At 47.2% G+C, this 20469-nt stretch overlaps 1 protein-coding gene across 3 annotated transcripts in view; it reads right to left on the bottom strand.

Moving 5' to 3' along the window:
- Positions 1-2742: 2742 nt before the first annotated feature.
- Positions 2743-20469, bottom strand: part of TRPM8 (transient receptor potential cation channel subfamily M member 8) — a 32957-nt gene continuing 15230 nt past the window's right edge. Inside the window, exons 14-25 of one of the 3 annotated variants that reach the window (XM_040070039.1) lie at positions 19371-19516; positions 18761-18873; positions 17948-18164; positions 15370-15461; positions 14522-14660; positions 13606-13777; positions 13289-13466; positions 10670-10860; positions 8837-8936; positions 7621-7654; positions 6261-6347; positions 2743-4443 (exon numbers count right to left, since the gene is read on the bottom strand). In XM_040070039.1, coding sequence (XP_039925973.1) covers positions 6297-6347; positions 7621-7654; positions 8837-8936; positions 10670-10860; positions 13289-13466; positions 13606-13777; positions 14522-14660; positions 15370-15461; positions 17948-18164; positions 18761-18873; positions 19371-19516 — 1433 coding nt within the window. In that variant the 3' untranslated portion in view covers positions 2743-4443; positions 6261-6296. The remainder of the gene's footprint in view (positions 4444-6260; positions 6348-7620; positions 7655-8836; positions 8937-10669; positions 10861-13288; positions 13467-13605; positions 13778-14521; positions 14661-15369; positions 15462-17947; positions 18165-18760; positions 18874-19370; positions 19517-20469) is intronic. The other 2 variants (XM_058421363.1, XR_009208037.1) reach the window with 2 other exon arrangements.

Raw genomic sequence — 20469 nt, forward strand, 5'->3', positions numbered from 1 at the left:
CTGGCAAAGAGCGAGCGCAGCTGCTTTGGCTGCGGGAGAGGCCGGAGAACAGAGCCCAGCCCTGCGCTCCCCAGGCAGGGAGAGCCCCGGGATGCCCCAGGGGATGGAGCAGCGCCGCTGCGGGGTTCAGCTCCAGCCCATCTTCTGTCCTGTGCAGGGGTATGTCCCCAGGGGACGGGATGCCATGCGATGCCATGCGGCCAAGCTGGCTGCAGGCACCGGCCCTGTGGCCTGGCTCTGCCACTCACCCTCCTGCGGTGGCTGGAACTGCTGCACCTCTTCCATCCCCAGTGCTTGGGCAGCACCAGGGCCTTCTTCCTCCACTTTGTCCAGCCAGGCCAGCTTGGGCACTCTCGGGGGTCTCTGCTCCATGTCAGCGACTGGATTCATGGCTACTGGCAGGAAAGTTGGCTTGGAAAACCTCCGAGTCGGCAAGTCCTGCAGTTGTGCCTGGAAGGCACCTGCAAGTCTGAAGTAGTGGGAAGAGTACCGGAGTCTTGCACTCTGGTCTTGAGGGCCCCTGCCACAAGGACAGGAGTCTCCTTGTCAAGGATTGTGCTCTGGTCTTGAGAGCACCGGCAGCAGGGATGGGAGATGCCTCGGAAAAGCTCCGGGGCACCAATTCCCACGGTCTGCACTCAAGGGTACCTGCAGAAGAGAAGCCTCGGGAAGGCCACGGGTCAGCAAGTCCTGTGGTCTGGTCTCGAGGTCACTTGCAGGAATAAGGCCTCGGAAAAGCTCCGGGTCAGACACGATCGAGTGTGCTGTGGGGGGGCTCCTCACGACACCGCTCTATCCCGTCCGGTCCCGTCGCGTGCTCCGAGCACTGTGGTGTGGCTGCGTCACCGCCAGCACCTGTGTCACCACGTGTCACAAAGGGCCCTTTGACACCCTGTCCCATTCCATCCCATGGCAACCATGCTGTCACCATGTGTCACCAACGGCCCTTGCACACGCTGCCACCTGCACTGGGGCTGCCCTCAGCCCACCCAAAGTGGCCCAGGTTGAAAGGATTCCCTCAGCCCGGGTGTCCAAGACAGCCCAACAGGATCTTTAGGAGTGGCTCAAGCCAGCAGCAAACGCTGCCCTGCTCTGCGGGCTCAGGGCAGCAGAAGGAGCCCCCAGGGCTGCTGACGCAGCCGCCGTGGGAAGGGCACGGGGCCTTCCACAGAAGCTGGCACGGCCTCCTTGGGACACGTCCCGGCTGGTGGCCATCCTAAACCCGCGGGTGTGACACAGACACGAGGCACGTGTGGGCCGGGGCAGGAATGCTGCTCGGACCCCTGGGGCCCGGGGAGCACTGAAATCGGCGGGTGTGGCAGAGTCCCCGCCCAAGCAGACCTGCCACCCCCCCTGAGGCCCGGCAGCGCTGCTGTCATCTCCTGCCCCAGAGACCTGTGCCCCGGGGGGCTTCTGTGCCGGAGGGAGCCAAAGCCAAGGTGCACTGGGGGCTGTGCTCCTTCTCCTGGGGCTGTGGGCAGGAGCACCTGCAGCAACTGCTGGCAACTCTTGGTAGCTGTCAGATGATGTTGCTCCTTCCTGGAATGTTTGCTTTTTTTTTCCTATAAAAGGGAGTGGCAGTAGCACCAGAGCAGCATCGGCTGCTGAGTTTCCTAAGACAAAGAGATGCTACAGACACAGTATCATAGGTTCTTGGGCTTTTCTGCATTTTTTTCATGCATTCAAGGATATAAAAAAAAAAAAAAAAAACCTCTTAAGTTTAATGCAGCCTTTTTTGTGCATACAGCTGAGGTCAGCAGGTGATAGCAAGTTCATTGGGAAAGTGCAAAGGATAGAGATAACTCTTTGAAGAGAAGCTGTTCTCTGTCTGAGTATGGTGCAACAAGTAGCCTGAAGCAGTAGCCAAGAGAAGTGCTGGAAGCAGACTTGCTCTTCTACTGCACATTCCTGTGCACACTCTGGTGCTGTTTCCGTGGGGTCCAGAGTGACTTGGGCAGCAGCGACTCCGCAGCCCCGCTCGAGAGGACGTCGCCGCCCTCCCCGTGGTGGCAGCAGCTCTGCGGCCCCAGAGCTCTGTGTCAGGGTGGCGTCGGTCACAGCACCGCAGGCTGGACAGCCACGAGGGCCTGGGCTGGCCACCAGCCCTGCCTCTGCCCGCTGCCCCTTATTGGCAGCACCCAGATGACAGCCCGTAAAGGAGCCCCATGCTGTGCTTGAAGGTGCTGACACCAAATACTGGGCTCACTGGGGAGTCAGGGATCCACAGCACTGGGGCCAGATGCTGCTGCTGGGGCTGAGCTACAGCGGGCTGGGGAGGGAGCTGGGGCTCGTGGCTCACCGATGAACCTGATGGCCGCCTCTCGCAGGGGCTCCTGGGGGCTCTCCAGGTATGGCAGGGCCTGGCGCAGGAGCTCGGCCGCTCGGCTGCTGCTCTCTTGCAGCTGGAGAGAGCGGCAGGAGGGAAGGGTTGGTGCGGGCTCAGCCCCTCGGCCGGGCTCTCGCTGCACCCAGCGCTGGCCTCCCGTGCCCGCACAGCCCTGAGGCCCGGCCAGCAGCTGCTGGTGCCGGGCTCTGGAGGGGGCAGAGAGCCGAGTGCTGCCCGGGGAGCCATGGTGCTGCCTCATCGGCACCCAGCTCGGGGCCACAGGAGCCAGGAGAAGAGCCCATGCAGCCCAGGCAAGGGAGCGGCGTGTCGGGCGCAGGCTGGTGTCCCTGGGTTCAGCACTGGACACAGACTGACTCCAGAATTCCAACCTTAGAGAACATGTTTTCATAGTTACATTCACACAGTTATAAGAGAACAGCTCTCTCGCGCTATGGGCAATCATAGCAGTCATAGCAGGTTTTATACACAGAAGGAGTAAACTAAAAGCATAATTTTTACATCCAAGACATACAAATGCTATGAGAAAAATCATGTCTAGAAAGAAACCTTATCTCAAGACTTTATGATGCAAACTAACTGCCCTGTGACTTAATGAAAGCCTGACTCATTTAGAAACTTTTCAGCAGGAAAACAGACATGATTCCCCATGTAAACAAATACCACTGCTATTGTTAGTGCTGCATCCCCCAGGATGTCATGCACAGCATACACTACCATTGGGTCATGAGATGCAGGGAGAAAAGAGCAGAAACCTTTCTGAAGGTATCATAAAGATATCAAGATATGAAATGAAGATGATGAGGGGATGAGGCAAAGCTATATGAGGAACATCTGAGGTCAATTGTTTTGTTCAGCTTGGAGAAGAGGAAGATGACAAGAGAAAGGGAGGAGATCTCAGCATGGCCTGCATCTTCCTCCCAAGGGACAGCTCCAGTCTCTGCTCTCTGTGGCCAGGGACAGCACCCGAGGGAGCAGCTGGAGCTGTGCCAGGGCAGGGTCAGGCTGGAGATCGGGAAAAGGCTCTTCTCCCAGAGGCTGCTGGGCACATTAGAGGCTCCCCAGAGAATGGACAGCCCCAGGCTGACAGAGCTCCAGGAACTCTCAGGGATGCAGAAAGTGAGATTGTTGGGGTGTCTGTGCAGGGCCAGGGGTTGAACAAATGCCATGTGCAGTGCCTTCAGTTGGCTGTGCCCTCGGTTATACCACACAAAATTTAACAAAATTCAGCTGCTATTTTTGACAGAAAGCACAAATGGCCACCCCACCATATCAAGCATGCTCTATTTAAAGATTCCAACAGTCTCTTTTCCAAATGCAAACAGCAGCAAATACAGGATGGAAAAGTCAAATGAATTCCAACATTCCCAGGATACAAATTTTCACTCAAGAAATCAAGCAAGGATCGCACACAAGGCCTTTGGAAACACTTCCTAGATGAATTGAAGTCTCTCCCATGCAGGGCTGTGACAGCTGAACTTCTGCACTGCTGCACAGTTCCAGGTAGAGTGGGAAGATGTCCATAATGTTCATGAACAGTATGAAATAGGGATGCAGGGCTGGACCAAAGGCTTTCCGGGGGGGATGATGCCAAAGTCTACTGCGTTCTGGCACACCAGCATTCCAGACCCCAGCAGGTCTGACAGACAGCCCATGCAAGGAACAAGTGAGACCTGGCTATTACAAGATGGATAGGGAAGGGAGATGGATTAATTCAGACGAGCAATTAGTGCCTGAAGGAAACCCATGCACAGGCTCCTTCAAGTAAAATGGGAAAACAAAGGGATTTTGACAACAGCAGCAGAAGTCTTGGAAATAGGAGTGCTTTGCAACAGCAGCTTGCAAGGACTAATTGCTGCCACTGGACATCAGGGCAGATGAGACGAGCAGGTAACACGGGAATCATGCCAGGAGATAAGCAGTCATCTCCTGTTTCACCACAACTTCGCAACAAGCAGAAAGGGCTATTTGATCCACAAAAATAAAAACAGCAAGAAAATCCTGCTGACTCCTGCTGAGACATTGACACTGGTGCCTCCATTACCGCCTGCTTGGGAATTACTGCCAGCTTCGAGCAATTATTCTTCGTGAATTGGTACCTGTGTGAGCAACAGAAAAAGTTGGAAAGTAGAGCTCCCAGCCCACCTCAAGGCTTTGCTTTCATCCTCACCGCATCAGCTCAGGTTACTGGATGCTTTGTACAGGGGAGGGTTGTGAATGGCCATAGTCTGTAGTCCAACCCAGGCAGCTGCTATCTTCCCAGAGAGAGAGGTCTCACTGGAGACAGCCTTTCCGGGGGTCTCGGGCAGATTCCAGCTGCCAGGCAGCCTCAGCAAGGCACAGCCAGGGGCTGCAAGCTCTTAGCAGTGATTTCAACTCTGCCTTGTGAGGTTATCCCAGGCCAACTCGAGGGACAGAGAGAGAGAAGCGCTGTGTAGCAGTTCCACAGGGTAGCTTTTATTATCCTGCGAAGGGGGTGGCGAGGGATGGCAGCTCACTCCAGAGTAGGGTAATCTCAAGGGTATTTATGGAGGAAAGCAAGAGTGGTACCAAAAGGGGAAGAACCAATGAGTTTGGGAAGGTATATCAAAGCATTATGGGTGCCTTGTCCTAACCTGAGAAGAACTGCCTCATCTAGGTTCTCTCTCCTGGGGAGGGATTAAGATGAGCTTATCACATTCCATGTAAGGGACGTCCCTCCAGGGCAAGGGCCTGGGAGGCTCATCTCCCTCCAAAGAGGGTGTCCCTGCCCCTGGCAGAGGGTGGAACTGGATGAGCTTTAAGTCCCTTCCAACCCAAATAAGCGTCATATTCTAGGATCTATAATGAGGTCCCATTCCACAAGCTGTCCCCTGTCCCCAGGCTGCCTCACTATTTGCTATTTCTAATTACAACCTGTTTTCCAGCCACACTGCAGCTGTCTTTGATCTGAGCTGGAGCTGTTTGAGCAGCATTAGACTAAACAGCCTCCAGAGTTCCACTGTTCTACAGCCTATTTTTCAGGCATCCTAGAACCAGTCCAGGAATTAGTGATCCTTGTGGATTAAATTCAGTGGTTGCAAGTCATTCATGACTAAATGGAACTTAGGTCCAGCAAATATTCAGTTCTCCCAGGAAAATAATGAGCTGACTGGGGAATGCTTGGCACAGGTTTAAGTTCTCTTGGACAAAACCTCTCTGTGGAAGAAGGAGCCAGGCCCCAATGACCAGGCTGAACAAATTGTTCCAAATTATCCCACTGAACAGTTACACTTCTTAACCTGCTGTCTCTAAAGATGACAGTGTTCTCTGCATCCATTAGTATTCTATCTACCTTTCACACCCTACTGGTACTTTTGGCTACAAGCCAATTCTTCCTCCAAACTGGAGGCAAAAGGACACAAGGCTCACGACCAGACACTCAACTGGGACAGAGACTTTGGGTCAGCTTTTCACACTGCAGCTTATTGTACAGGACACAAGAAGGCTACAGCAATCCAGCCTAATACCCCACTTTGATAGTGGAAAAACCACCCCTATTCCTGCACTCCCTTCTGTCTTTTCTATTTGGGCTGCCTGCCCATCAGAGTTAAAAGGTACCAAGGGTAAAGGGAGCCAGCACAGCAGCTCCTCATTTTCTAGAGGGCCTCCAACAAAAAGACTAAATAACCTTGCGTTAGTCACTGTTTTTAAAAGGCAAGCGAGAAAAACAAGTTATTTTAAACCATGCCAAAATTGATAGAAACCCCAGATGGAAAACTCAATTTTTTCAGAAAGAAAAACACAAAGAGGAAGAGAATTTGTGTCTACTTTCTTTCCCAATCAATATCAGACAACATGAGTACAAGCATCAACAGTTAATACTAATTCTTCTTTTAAAGACACCACACTGCTGCTAACTTTTTTAAGGCAGAGAATGGATTTAAAGAGGGCTTACCCTGCTCCAGTAGCTGCTCTTGGATTTCAGCTGCAGTCATTTAATTTTATTGGAAATCTCTTTCAGAAGGCCTTTCAAATCAGAGAGCTTGAAAAAAAGAAGTTATTTTTGTGGAGTCTTATCTAGCTGAAGGAAAGCAATGCTAACAAGTAATGTAAGTAACAAGTAATTGCCTCTTCAAATATTACACCAAATGTGAGAGTGCTTGAAAGGACACTCCTGATTAGAGTTCATCAGGGCAATTAATGCAGCGAGCCCTGATGCCTCTGTATTTCAACTTGTTACCAGAAACAGTAACAGCAGTTACCAGAAAAGAAAAGCAAGACATGGCTACTTATTTTCAGGAAAGAAGATTAGCAGATCTCCTTTCACTTTCAAGAGCAGCACCACTAGCCACCATTCCCCTTCAGTCTGAGAAGCCAGCTATTATTTTGCCATCTAAATTATTTGACAGCAATCGAAATACTTACACTGAAGGAAATGCGGGTCTTTTCACCTGTGAGCTTCTCTAAAGTTGGTTCTTCATACCAAAGCCACTCCCCACTTCAGAGGCCAATTATCTAATTCAGTCAAGCCTCAGAAAATACCCACTGTGAAGGTCTTTTAAGCATCAGTCATAAAAAGATGATTTGTATGACAATTCTCATAATGTGCTCTCTGATAAATTAGTAGCTTTATATTACTTAATTACCCCATGCATACAGCACCAGAATTCTAAACTTGACAGACACCTTTGGGAAGGAGACGTTTCAAGTGTGTGATGCCCTTTCTTCCCATCGGTGTTTCATCGGCCTGTTACACACCAAATGTTGCAGTTTTACTCTAAGATAGAAATTACTTTTATTCTATTCCATCCCATAAGGAATACTGAGAAACATTCCTCCAGTGCTAAGCAAGTGTCTTTCTGCTTAATTTTCCAGCACAATATGAAGCTCTTGTGGCTTGGAACGGACCTTACAGCTCATGGTGCTCCATCCCTGCTGTGGGCAGGGACAAAGGCTGCTCCAAGCCCCATCCAGCCTGGCCTGGGACACTTCCAGGGATCCAGGGGCAGCCACAGCTTCTCTGGGGACCCTGTGCCAGGGCCTCGCCACCCTCACAGCCAAGATTTTCTTCCCAATTATTCCATCTAACCCTGCTCTCAGTTCAAAACCGTTCCCTCTTGTCCTAATCACTGCGCACCCTACATTCCTATCTATGGAATCAAAGCAGCGTGGTAAAAAATCCCAGTTAAAATGGGGTTCTGGTAACAGTCCAAAGATTGCACATGACTCTGGGAGGCTCATTTTCCCTGCCACAGCACACCCCCTGCTTTCCCAGAAAGAATCACATTCCCCAGAGCAATCTGAGACAGAAGTACCTTTGCATCCAGTTGTCTAAATCGATGCACCATCCTGGAAGCAGGCGAACACAAGAGCAAAGGGATCAGCCCAGATATCAAGGAAAACCTGGCTAATTACCACACCCCAACCCCCCGCTCAGTGCTCCATCCTTCCAGGGAGGCAGGACTGCACATGACTAGCACCATTTTTGGTACAAGTAAATGAATTAACACATGAATTTTTATTAGCAGGACGCCATTCCATTTTCCTTCTCATGACACTTTTGCTTCCAGTACTAAGGAGATGTTTTGGTATTTGTTTGGATTCTTATCCAATGCTCTGTGTGTCTTTGGGCAGTCTTAACCCAAACACTTATTTGTAGACAGCAATGTTCATGCCCACAGATATGGAAGGGTTTTTCTTGCCCATTCCTATTAACTCTTTCTGATTAAGGGAAATACTCAAGCTGCCAGAAGTTAGCAAAGTTAAGCAATCATACAGAGCGGGTTTTGTTCTCTAGCAGTGTTCTGTTTTCTTGCTTTCTTTCTGTTTCTTTTTTCTCTAAAAACACAGACAGATCCCAAACATAACGTTTCCATGAGCTGTCAGTCAAAGAAACATCCAAGTCTAAGTCTCCCAGCTTCAAATACCATGATTTCAAAGAGCCTCTTGCCCCTCCTCAGAGGTCGTCCCTGCTCATGTGGCTAAGTACAGATCTCCAAATGGATTACCACTGTGGGAGTGTCTGAGATGCCAGGTCTCATGGTAAACATTCTCTGCTGACTGCATAATCATAGAGTTACTTGGGTTGGAAAAGATCGAGTCCAACTGCTCCCCCAGCACTGCCAATTCCACCACTAACTCACGTCCCCAAGTGCCACATCCACACAGCTTTTAAACCCCCACCAGGAGATGGGGGTGCCACCACTGCCTTGGGCAGCCTTTTCCACGGCTGGACAACCCTTTCCATAAGGAACTTTTTCCCTAATATCCAACCTAAACTAATGCTACAACAAGAGTCAGCTGTGGCACTGCTTCCCATGATGAGATCTCAAAACACCACAGAAAGACATTATCTTTTCTGCAGCAGACAAAAAAGCACCATTTCACTTTAGAAATAAAAAACACATTTATATACTGAGTTTATTTACTTACTTGTTAGTTTGTAAACATCTAGAGCTGCTGAAAACCTGCCTTCACTAGAACTGTTTAAGAGAAAATTAAGAGAATGAAGACAAAGACAGGCAAACTTACTCTTCTGATGAATCACTTGCTTTTGTATTGATTTTGACAAGGTAGTTTTCTTTCATGACAGCTTCCCATGCCAGGATTTCATTGTCCTCATTTCTTGAGCCTGGGAAATGTATTTGAAGGAAAAATACTTAATTTGTCTTTCCAAAGCCAAGATGCAAAAAAGATTGGGTCACTGTGTGCATTCAGAGGTTAATGATTCTCTTCTCCACATCCTGAGCACTGGCAGCCCCACTGCCCACCTGTGACTCATCTCTGACAGATGTGACACTAATGCCTTTCACTGAATGCTCCTGGCAACCGAGTCACTTAAAAATACAAATTACAAGCAAACATAAAACCCCAAAACCTCCAAACAAACACAGAAACCCTCCCAACCTTACAAGCTCCAGAAGTCTTTCTAGACTTTTATGTGTCTTGGTTAACACAGGTGCCTCTGCTTCAACAGGTGTAGGACATTCCAGGAAGCTCAAATATGGGTTTGAGCTTTCTAGCTTTTTTTACATTATCCCATATTGGATCATTAAGAGTAATCACTTTTAAGAACCATAGTGTATGATTTTTCATTGAACTGAAACACTCCAGAAGGATAAAGAATGAATTTTCTTTTCTAAAAAGCATTTTGTGGTGGGGCTGTTAATTCAAGAGCTGATACAGAGGAGCAGCCCATTTTCAGGCAAAGTCCTCCAGGGTAATATTTCAGCATTTTTTCATGTTCCAAGAGGACAGCATAAACCACAGGTTTATAAATAAATTTTATAAATAAAAAAATAAAATTAACTGAGACCAAAGAAGCCCAGAGCTGGCAAACGGCTGAAGATGCCTTTCTTCCACGCAATGCTCCTTTGATGTCACGCAGCCCTCAGTTGTTCTCCGACATTCCAACAAGCATTTAAGCACTCAAATCCCAAGAGTTAAATGGGGAAGGCAGGATTTTACAACAGTCAATATATCAATGTGCTTCCTCCATGCAGTTCTAAGTTCCTATCATCAGCAAAACCACAATCATTTTCTTGCTCTAATTAACTCTCCTATTCTTTCAAAGCTGCAGCATCAACTGTGCATCATTTGAGTAGGACTTTTCTCCTGCCATCAAACAGTTTTCCTGGCAAGGAATCCACTCAGTGATTTGGACAGACCAAATGATTTAGTGCCAAGCAATTTTACACCCCAAAGCAGGCTCTTCCTCCTAAACTGGTAGCAAATCCAGCTTCTGCTGCAGGGCAACAGGCAGGTTGCTGATGGATGGGAACAAGCCTGTCAATTAACTGAACTTAGATTCTACCAGCTGAGAAAACACTACATTTGCTGGAGTGGAGGGGGAAGCTCGTTAAAACAATTCCCATCTGCGCCCTCTGACAGAGAAATCAAAGGAGAAATAACTCAAGAACTGACTTGCCACATTTTTGAGGTGGTTTGCTCTTTTGACTACATCCAGAGGGCCAGGAAACTGCTTATTCTCTTTGTCAATCCCTAGCAAACAGGATGAATTACAAAAAGTCCAAACCCACAACCTTGCAAAGCTGGGAAACAGCACAGGCAGCCTTAAACAGTTAGGATTCATCTGAAGTCTTAGTTGATTTACACACACAAGGCAATTCTACATCAAAATGGCTTGGATGAGAGAGCACTAGATAAAACCTCACTTGAAAACTTGAGTCTTACTGAAGAGATTTCCAGCAGCACAGTGGCTTTGGGTGACAGAGGTCTACACTGCCCTTGGAAATTTCCCAGCACAGCACAAAATGCCTGGAATAAGCACAGGATGTCACGGAGGAACAGCTATGCACCTGCTGCAGAGATGACTTTTGGGCAACAAGGAAAAATCCAACTCACAACAAATCGATGGCTCTTTGCTTTCTTTGTTACAGCAGCACTTGAAGCATTTCCTCATCACCATCAAGATGTAGGCAAAGATGACAAAGGGGAAGGGGATGGTCAGGCGACTGCAGTATTCCTGGACCAGGAAAAAACGCTGGAACTTCCACACCTGGTCGTTGTTCTCTTGCACTGATCCAACAGTGTAACTAATGGGAAAGAGAGAACACACCCAGGACTGGTCGTTCACAGAAGAGCTGCATCAGAGCCAAGAACAGAACATTCCTCTTGCTGCATCAGGGCATGGTTTTTACAGTCACAGAATCCCAGAGTGGTTTGGCTTGGGAGTGACCTTAAAGCTCATCCCATTCCATCCACTGCCATGGGCAGGGACACCTTCTGCTATGCCAGGCTGTTCCAAGCCCCACTGTCCAACCTGGCCTTGGACACTTCCAGGGATCCAGGGGCAGCTACAGCTTCTCTGGGCACCCTGTGCCAGGGCCTCCCCACCCTCACAGTCAGGAATTCCCTCCCAATCTCCCATCCATCCCTGCCCTCTGGCAGTGGGAAGCCATTCCCTGTGTCCTGTCCCTCCATCCCTTGTCCCAAGTCCCTCTCCACCTCTCCTGGAGCCCCTTTGGGTTCTGGAAGGGACTCTGTGCTCTCCCTGGACCCTTCTCTTCTCCAGGTGAACATGCCCAGCTCTCTGAGCCTAGGCTCCAGAGCAGAGGGGCTCCAACCCTTGGAGCATCTCCTCTGGACTCATTCCAGCAGCTCCATGTCCTTCTGATGTTAGGTGCCCCAGTCATACTGAAGGTGGTAATTTTTATTGACTTGGTTATTTAATTTATTTTCCTTCTTAGAGAGTAATTTGCAAATGGGAGGAACTAAGACAGTAGGAAAAAAACCCTTGAAGTTACAAATAAACAGGAAAAAAACAGAATAGGAAAAAAGTACTCTATGTGCTTTTACTACCTCAGCTCTAAGCAATCTTCTTCTAGCCTAGACACATGAGAACAGGGAGCTTCTTTACAAGGTATTATGTCTTACTAATTGAGCAGATAACTCATTTCTTAGTGGAAAAAAAAAAAACAACAAAACACACAACCCCCCACCCCTAAAAATAGAACACTTACAAAAAATTTACAAGCTCCTGAGATTTTTAGTAGAGGTATTAAGGACACTCCAGGCACAGATCAAACACATGGCACAAAACACCCAGCAAAGCACCAACCACAGGAGCAAGCTGCTCCCAGGCTGCCTGACCTTTCAGTGTGACATTAAATGGCAGATGGATGCTTCCAAAATGCCTCTGCTGAGAGCCTAATGGACCTTTTACATGAGATAAATGAGAACCTTCACCTGGTGGAAATTCTCTTTTTTTGTTTAAAAGATAAATATAGCTGGCAAAAACTAGAGGGATTTTTCCTGGTGTAACATCATAAACTAGAGCATTTAGCATTAGGTGCTGTTAAAGTAAGTGTTCTAGCAAATATTAAAGGTTTTATGGTAGAAGCTGGCTTACTGTTACACTTTCCTTTATTATTGTGAGGTACTTGCACCCCTTCTAGGGAGTATGAGCATGCTTGTCTGTCCCCAGACATGCTGTACCCATCCTGGCTGCCTTGCCAAAAAAAACCCCATTTCCAACTGTCTTTAGAGTCCAACTCAGCCTGGGGAGAAAGATTCAGAACTGAGGGGAGAGCAGAACCTAAATCTGAGGCATTCACAACTTATCACACACAAGCATCTCATCTCAGGCCAGGAAACACTGGCAGTTTTCAGATGAGAGATTCTCTTCAGCAGCACCAAGAGTCCTGACAATACTCTGTTGCCAAAGCAACTTCCTGCCAAGTACTATCAAAATACGAAAATAAATCAAGTGGTCCTCAAGAATGATGGCCAGAGGCTTTGAGTACTCTTGTTACATTGCAAGTGAGTGCAAAGCAGAAAAGGAGCAGGGCTGGGAATGGGAACAGAGCCACAGCACTAATCCACCTACATTCCCAAGTGAGACACACAAGGCAACACATGCCAAAGTCTGATATGAAGGACTTCCCATGATTAAATCAATTCCGTGTCACAGCTTGCAGTGCATGCAACCAAGATTTCTGGAAGAAGTTGAGGAAGATGTTCCTTGCCCTTGCAGGTCTAGAGGTGATGACACTTCTCAAGACAAAGTCCTTTTGCATGTCCCAAGGGGACGTGGCCCACTGCCAGTGGTCTAAGTCAGAACAATAAACGGCAGGTCCATCAAAGCAGTACAAGACCCATCCTGACCACATGGCACTTCGGGGTAAGAAAACCACAGTGTCCTGAGGAGTGATAATAACTCATTCATTCACACTAGCAAAGTAACTCGGGCAGCAACTCACACCTGTTAATGCCCTGAGCCACATCACCCCCTGTATGCCCCACAGGGGTTTGCACCACACCCACCATGCAGAGGATGCTTAAAGATGGAGGCAAAGGACAGGCAGCAATCCCTCCCCAGGATGCTGCACCAGCTTCCCCCAGGTTGCTGTGACAGATGCAGAGGCAAGGGCTGCCTTCCTGCTGTTTTAAAGCACTCCACTCCCTTTCCCAGAGATGTCAGAACAGAGATGACCAGGAAGCCACGGTTCCTTCGGTACGCACCCGAACATGGCCACAAGCAGGTTCACGAGGAGGATGTTGGTGGAGAGCATGTAAATGCACACAAGGGGAATGGTGATCCACTCTGGGAAGCGAGGTTGGTTGTTGGCATCCAACTCCACACACAAGGGCTTGGACTCGTTCCCAGAAAAAGTGCAGTGGTCAAAGTTGTAGGTGGTACCTCAAAGAGCGAGAGGGGAGAGCAAATAGTGAGCTCCTCCCCATCAGACTTGGAGGCAAGGGGTCAGCACAGGGCTGGACAACCTCAAGGAGAGAGCTTTCCACCCCACCCAGGAGAGATGCCCCCAGAAGATAAATACCATCAATATCATCAGGGTACTGGCCAAACATGGCCAGGTAGGGCTCGTAGATGACCGAGCGGAAGATCCACTCCCAGCGGTGCTCGTTCTTCCTCAGGATGCCTTGCCTGGCCACACCAAAGGCCACCATCCACACAGCAAAGAGGAAGAGGAAGAAGAAGACATCTATCATCTGAAAAATGACAACAGGCATCAATCAGTGCCCTGCTGCAGGTCTGTTGCACGCCACACATGGATGGCTTTCTGCTCCTAACTTCACCAACACACATGGTAATAATTGAGCACTCCCATTCAGAGAACTTCAAAAGTATTTAGGCAACTGTAAGAGCAAGGCATGTTTCTGAATACAGGATGATCCCCCTGGCAGCAGACAGGCTACACAAAAGCCAGAACCAGGTGAAAGGATGGTGGCTCACCTCTCCCCCTGTGAGGTGAAAGCTTCTGTAAGTGCCATCTGGATGGCTTCCAACCAGCATTTATAGACCAGACACTTTGGCCAATGGTTTCATGAACTTCTAGCACTGTATGAAAGGCTCCTCACCACCCTCTTCCTCAGGTACTCATGTGATGGATGCAGTGGAGGACCAAAATCATTCTCCTGTACCCCTTTATCCTCACTGTCTTGCTTGGGGAATACTCATGGAACAACAGAAATACCACTTCAGGCATGGAAGACAAAAGCTATCAAGAAGCAAATTTCCTCTGCTGTTCTTTAGCCTGATCCTTCTTTTTTCCCTTGACACAGAAAAATGCCCTGCTCTTAATTAGGTCCCATTTAAATCTTAATTCATCCTGTTTAGCAGATTTAACTTGCTGCCATCATCAGAACATGGGGATTTCATTCTTATGCAGGGAGGAGGAAAAAAAAAGTGTCACATCATTTATTTAGACTCTTGAATAGCTGCCAGAATCTTACCATTCTCTGCAGCATAATAATTTTGGGTCCTAGATTCCTGCTAACTGTGAAAATATGGATGAGCCTCAGGGTAAAAACTATGTAGTCCAAACAGAAAATTACTCTTCCGGAATACCAAGAGCTTTCATCAGAGTGAAGCCTGATGGAGACAGCAAAAGAAAACAAAGAGAAGCCTTGGGTGAATCATGCAGAAATCAGGTAAAAACACACTGAAACATTGAAATGGAGAGTGGAAAGCGAGTAATTGGAAAGCAGAGCACAGCCATCCAGGGCTCCATGGCCTCTCCCATCTAATGAGAGGTGACAGAGATGGTTAATATGCACACCTTGTTTACACACTTTCTTCCTGACATGCATCATCCCTGCTTTTTCTCTCTTATCCTTGAAGATATTAACAGCCAAGAAACTTGTACCTGGAGCTACTCCCACAGCCCTCCCAAACTGCCACAGTGCAACAACTGCTCCACTGCACTGAGGCAACAAGGACCAAGTTACAGACGACTGAACAATTCCTTTGGAAAATGTTTTTCCCATCATTTCTTTGCTATGATTTTTAACTCACCCCATTATGTAAAACAGCTTCTTGGAGATAAAGACATTGTTAGGCTGTTATAGGGACAATCACAGTCCTCTTAAATATAACACAAAGCCCAGGTGGTCATACTAAATAGTCAGTAACAGGAGCCACAGAAAATCCTAAAGATCTTCTGACCTTTTTTCAAAAAATGTCAACACTTATTTCACAATTTCATTAACATGCTGCTCCCCAAAATTTCATTACCAGTTGTAGTCAAAACCCACCAAGAAAGCAAAGGCGTAACATGGACACAAGAGACAGTACTACTCACCTGAACACAATCCCTGCTATGAAGTAGAAGATGGCAAGGGTATCCATAACATTCCACAGGTCTGAGAAATACTTGCTGCCATTCATGTACCACTGGGAAGGAAAAAGAACAGAAAGTAACCCCCACACAGCACAGTTTCCTTGCCCAATTAACTTTTTGTCACACAATAGGTAACATCAGAGTTCAAGTGGCCTTCTATTTCCCCAGAAAGAGGGGTTTAACATATCCAGCAATGCCACAAGTTACTGGCAACCTGTTTCTTGGGTCTTGGTGTGACCCAGGAAACACCGTGGGGGGAAGGGGGGATCACAGTTTAAGGGTAGCTAATTCATCCTGGCTTCTCTTCCTTCACAGAGCCCATTCACTAATCTGCCCCCAGCTAAATGCACATGGTTTGGATCCAAGATGCAGATTTAATTTATTCTTTTCATTACATGACTGTCTATTTCTGAATTGCAAGTCTAGTGAGAATCCCTGCTCATTCCCAGACTGACCAGCACAGCAGCCTGGATCCAAAGTCTGTGCAAGAACCAACTTCTGGAGTCAATTCAGAGGTGACTCGTAAGGACGAGAAGCTTAATCAGGACAAACCTCTGCCAGGCCTGGAGAAGTAAACGGTATCCCCAATCATTATTCTTTTAAATTTCAATTTTCATTGACATAATCAGAGCTTCAGAGAGTACTGCTCAGTGAATCTCTAAATGGCATATCCAGGGAAGGCAATTCTGCCCTGACTACTTCGATGGGAAACAGAAATAAAAGGGAGTTTTCTCCTAGGTGCTATCTCTGCCCAGTAGCTCCCTAAATCAAACATCTAAGACTGAGGTGCAGGTCAGTCCTCTGAATTCCAAGCACTTCCCACTGCTGAGAGGTGAAGTGCACAGAGGTTCTGTCCACACTCCTTCTCCACTGGAGAAAACAGGGCTTTCCTTCACACCCCACCAGTCTACCCACTCACCTGGCTGGAGGCTACCTCCTCGTGGCTAAGGAGACAGCAGGGAAAAGGCCTCTCCGATTTCACTATGGCCACGACAGCTCTAAACGGGACTGGGAACAGCTCCAGCTACTTACAAATCCCTGGGACCACCAGAAGTGAAAGCAGGGTTGAGTCAGTGGCTTACAGTTCAGAGATGGTTCTCAACCAAGAGCTGATTTCTCCCCAGAACTGATTATCTGACTGCAGCAGCTACAGTGGGACCCCAGGCAAACTGCTCTTACTTTGCCTTGGATATGAAAACAAAATCTGATACCCCTCTCTTTTTTTCCTTTAAATATAAAGGACGCTGATGCAATTTTGGTGCAGAGTGAGACCAATGCACACATGATCTATCTCAGGGGAAGCCAGGGAGGAACTTCCCTGAGAAGTTTAGAGGACTGGAACACCACTCTGCTCTCTGCTCCATTTCTCCTCCTCAGGAAAACAGCTCTGCAGCCAGAACACTGGCATCAGATAACTTTAAATCTTGAATAAAGTCTCTCTTTTAGCTGCCTCCACTGCCAAATTCGTGGTACAGTCTGGCCACCAGTTACTAACGGGAATTGCAGCAGTTCTACCTGCTCAGGGTAGTGAGAAAAAGGGCCATTGTTAGGAAAATAATGTTTTTATCCCTAAGGTTTTCCCCAGGACTTTTGCTGGGTATACACAGGACGTGCAAGGACAGGTCCAGAGACACCAGAACCTAAATCAGCAGAAACAAACACTCCATTAGTGTTTTAATGGCAAAAAAGTCTTACTTTTCCCCCATTTTCTTAGCAAGTAAAGTTGCCATAAACAGGGTTCCACCTTGACTATTAAAAAGGGAAAAAACCACAGTAACAGCAGCATCAGAAATGTCATCTGAGCTCACGTAAAAACCATTATTGCAGGGTGGGATGATCCAGCAGATCACCCACAAACACTTAGGAGGCAACTCAGCCCTCACAGGAGAGTCAGAAAGCAGCACTGCACCAAACTCACACACCCACTGCTCTTCTGACTTCCCCAGCATCCTCCCACTGCCCTGACCACAGACTGGCAGAGACCAGCTTTCCCCAAACCCAGATTTCATGTGAAGTGAGGAGAAGATACCAGCTAATTGGCTGGTTATAAAGGCAGTCCCACATGCTGTTCCCACACCACAGGTAACCCAAAGCTGGCCCCTGATTCTACACTAAACCAGCAAAAACTGTATGGATGATTAAAAGCTAAATAGAAATGCATAAAGATATGTGGCTTATTAGTAAAATAAAAAATAAATGGGGTGGAATGTAGAGAAGAGAGGAAGGAATGACAGTCTAAAGGTATGCACCAAGATAAATGTGCTAAATCTAACCCATTATTATCAGCTACCCTGGCAAGCCAAGCATTCCTGGGAAACATCTGCACTGGCATCAGCCTATCCTCTTGGTGCACAGACACTGCAGCTACAGGGGCACAAGCAGGAATTAAACATCTGAGGGAGAAAATCCCTCACTGAGCCCTGAGCACCTCTGCTAGGAAGTGGCTCCCCTGAGCACCAGCCTGCACTGCCTTAGAGTGGAAAAACCACAAGGCTGTGGCTCTAACACTGAACTCTCTGGGGTTGCAAGCGCTGCCTACTTGTCTCACTTCATCACAAAGCAGAATGAAGACCAGCACGTAAAGGATGATCTCCAGGGCCGTGGGTTCCTTCTGGAAATCCATAAGCAACACGTAGGCGAAGAGCAACAGGAAAGCAATGTAGAAGATGACGTTCCAGGAGAAGACCACAAAGGGGGAGGTGAAGAAAGACACATAATATAAGAACAGTTTCTTACTCTTCTCCACAGGCTTTTTCCTGAGGAAGTAAAAGAGGAAAAAGGTCTCAAAGCATAGCTTTTATGCCTGGAAACACGTGTGTTCTTCAAAGCGGAAGCGAGACGCGTTCAAAGTCTAGCTCAGGATGTTACTTTAGAGGTAAAGACATCCTGCATCCACTGCCCTCAGACACTCCAGAAAAATGGTACACCTTCCAGCTTGGATGGGGCTCAGAGACATCTGGCATAGTGGAAGGTGTCCCTGCTCATGGCAGGGAGTGGAACAAGATAAGTGTTAAAGACCCTTCCAACCCAAACCATCCTGTGATTCTATGATCTTAAATCTGAGATCAGAGCGAAACACAAACTGTTAAAAGCTCATCTGGCTTTTAATTACCTTTATCTAAGACTGACTGAACACTAGAACAGCTTCCCCACGGTGTGCTGTGGAGTCTCCACCCTTGGAGATACCCAAAACTGGACACAGTCCTGAGCAACCTGCTCCAGCTGATCCTGTTCGAGCACAGGGTTGGATTGGATGATCTCCACCCAGCCTGACTTGGCCTAAGATTCTACAATTAATTAACTTGCTTTCTCTCTGAAATATTTTCCCACTAATGAAAAGTCAGTTGGTTACCTGAATGAGATGAAACCACAGCCTATTAAAGGGAAAAAGAATAGGCACAGTATAATCTTCCAGTTCTTAGTGTCTCTTGAAATCTCTCCATACCACTGCTTGGAAAGGAAATTCTGCAGGGAAGAAGGAAACACTCTCACTTGGTCTAACAGCAACAAAATAACCTAGGAATGCTATTTTAGAACATTAGATTTGGTAAAAAGAAACCCCTAACTTTGAGCTTTCCATCAAAATACTAGAGATTTCTGCTTCAGCAAAGCAGAAAGCTTTCTGCATCACTAACAGCGTGCTGGCTCCTTAGGGCTGCCATCCTCCATCTACATGATGAGGAGTTAAAAATGAGGCTGAGCAGGACTTGACCTGATTGATAAAACACTTATAAACCATAGCATTATATGCAATGCTCATCCACGCTGGGTGTTAAATCCATGCTGTGCATGCCTAAAGCAGGAAGCACTTCAGGCAGTCTTTATTATCCAGTTCATTATCATTTATAGCCCCAAGTCAAGATTTTTTTTAATCTTGATTTACGTGTGTGGGTAGAAGAGCCACACCCCAATAGAGCACAAGAGGTACAGAGACATTTTCACCCTCCCTTCACTGCCATTACCTGCACACCTGGCTGGGCAATAAACTGCTGGTCTCTGGCTTCCACTGCTAGTTCCAGACAGTTGCTCCCTCCCCAGGCTTCACAGGAATAAGTCAGCAGCTGCTCAGCCAGGTCTTCATCGTTGCTGTAGCACTCGGTGAAAAGCTCTGGAACAAAGAAGCAGCTCCACACTGAGCTCCAGCTTCAGTTTCCCATCAAATTGGGTGCAAATATCTTTAGTGTAGTATTTGTAATGTCAAAGCAAGCAGACAAGAACCCTTTACATGTTTTCAGCACTGCAGAATGACTGTGCATCCCTTTACAACCCCACTTGCACATCTTCAACTCTGGATACAGAATTCACATCTGGATGGAAAACCATAACGCTACATCATACAGAGAGCATTTAGTTCTGCACTAAAAAGTGAGTAAAAAATGTTTCTCCTTAAATGACTCAGTAAATCTACTTGTTTCATCCTCTTTTCTCAAATTCCATTTGGCACTCATCTAATGAATTATAGTCAGTCCAAAATTAACAGGAGGGTTGAAATAGTCAGAATCTGATGCTTTTTCACTGGGAAATGCGCTGTTCACTCCTTACTGTCTTGCTAAATCATCAGGCCTGAGAGATATAGGTAACTTCTAAAAAGCCTATTTAAGCAGCTCTTGCTTTGTGGAATAGGACACACTCTCTGGAAACAAGCAAGATATTTCCAGCATGGCCTTGAGCTAGTCCTTATAAAGTCACAGAATCAATAATCTACTTTTTACCTGCAACTTGTTCTCACTCTCCAAAACCACTCCCACAAATCTCAGGGTTGGTTTTTCGCAACTCTGAATACTACCAGTACTCATGTGGAAAGTTTTCCATTTTCCATATTCTTCTTCCTGTTTGTGGGCACCCTTCTTCAGCCTTGCCAGTAGAGCTAAGTAGCTTTTCTTCCCCATAAAAAGTCCTCCACCTCAAAAAACCCCACTTCACGACACTTTTGAAGCCAAGCTTTTACGACAGGACACAAAATTGCTACTGGGAACAAATGGTGTGGGAGGAATTCCCAAGCAGTAAAATAATACGTTGACATAAAAGAAAAGTGTATTTCATGTCGTATATCTAGTTTTT

This window comes from Hirundo rustica, chromosome 7 (assembly GCF_015227805.2).
Source record: "Hirundo rustica isolate bHirRus1 chromosome 7, bHirRus1.pri.v3, whole genome shotgun sequence".
NCBI classification, from domain to species: Eukaryota; Metazoa; Chordata; class Aves; order Passeriformes; family Hirundinidae; genus Hirundo; species Hirundo rustica.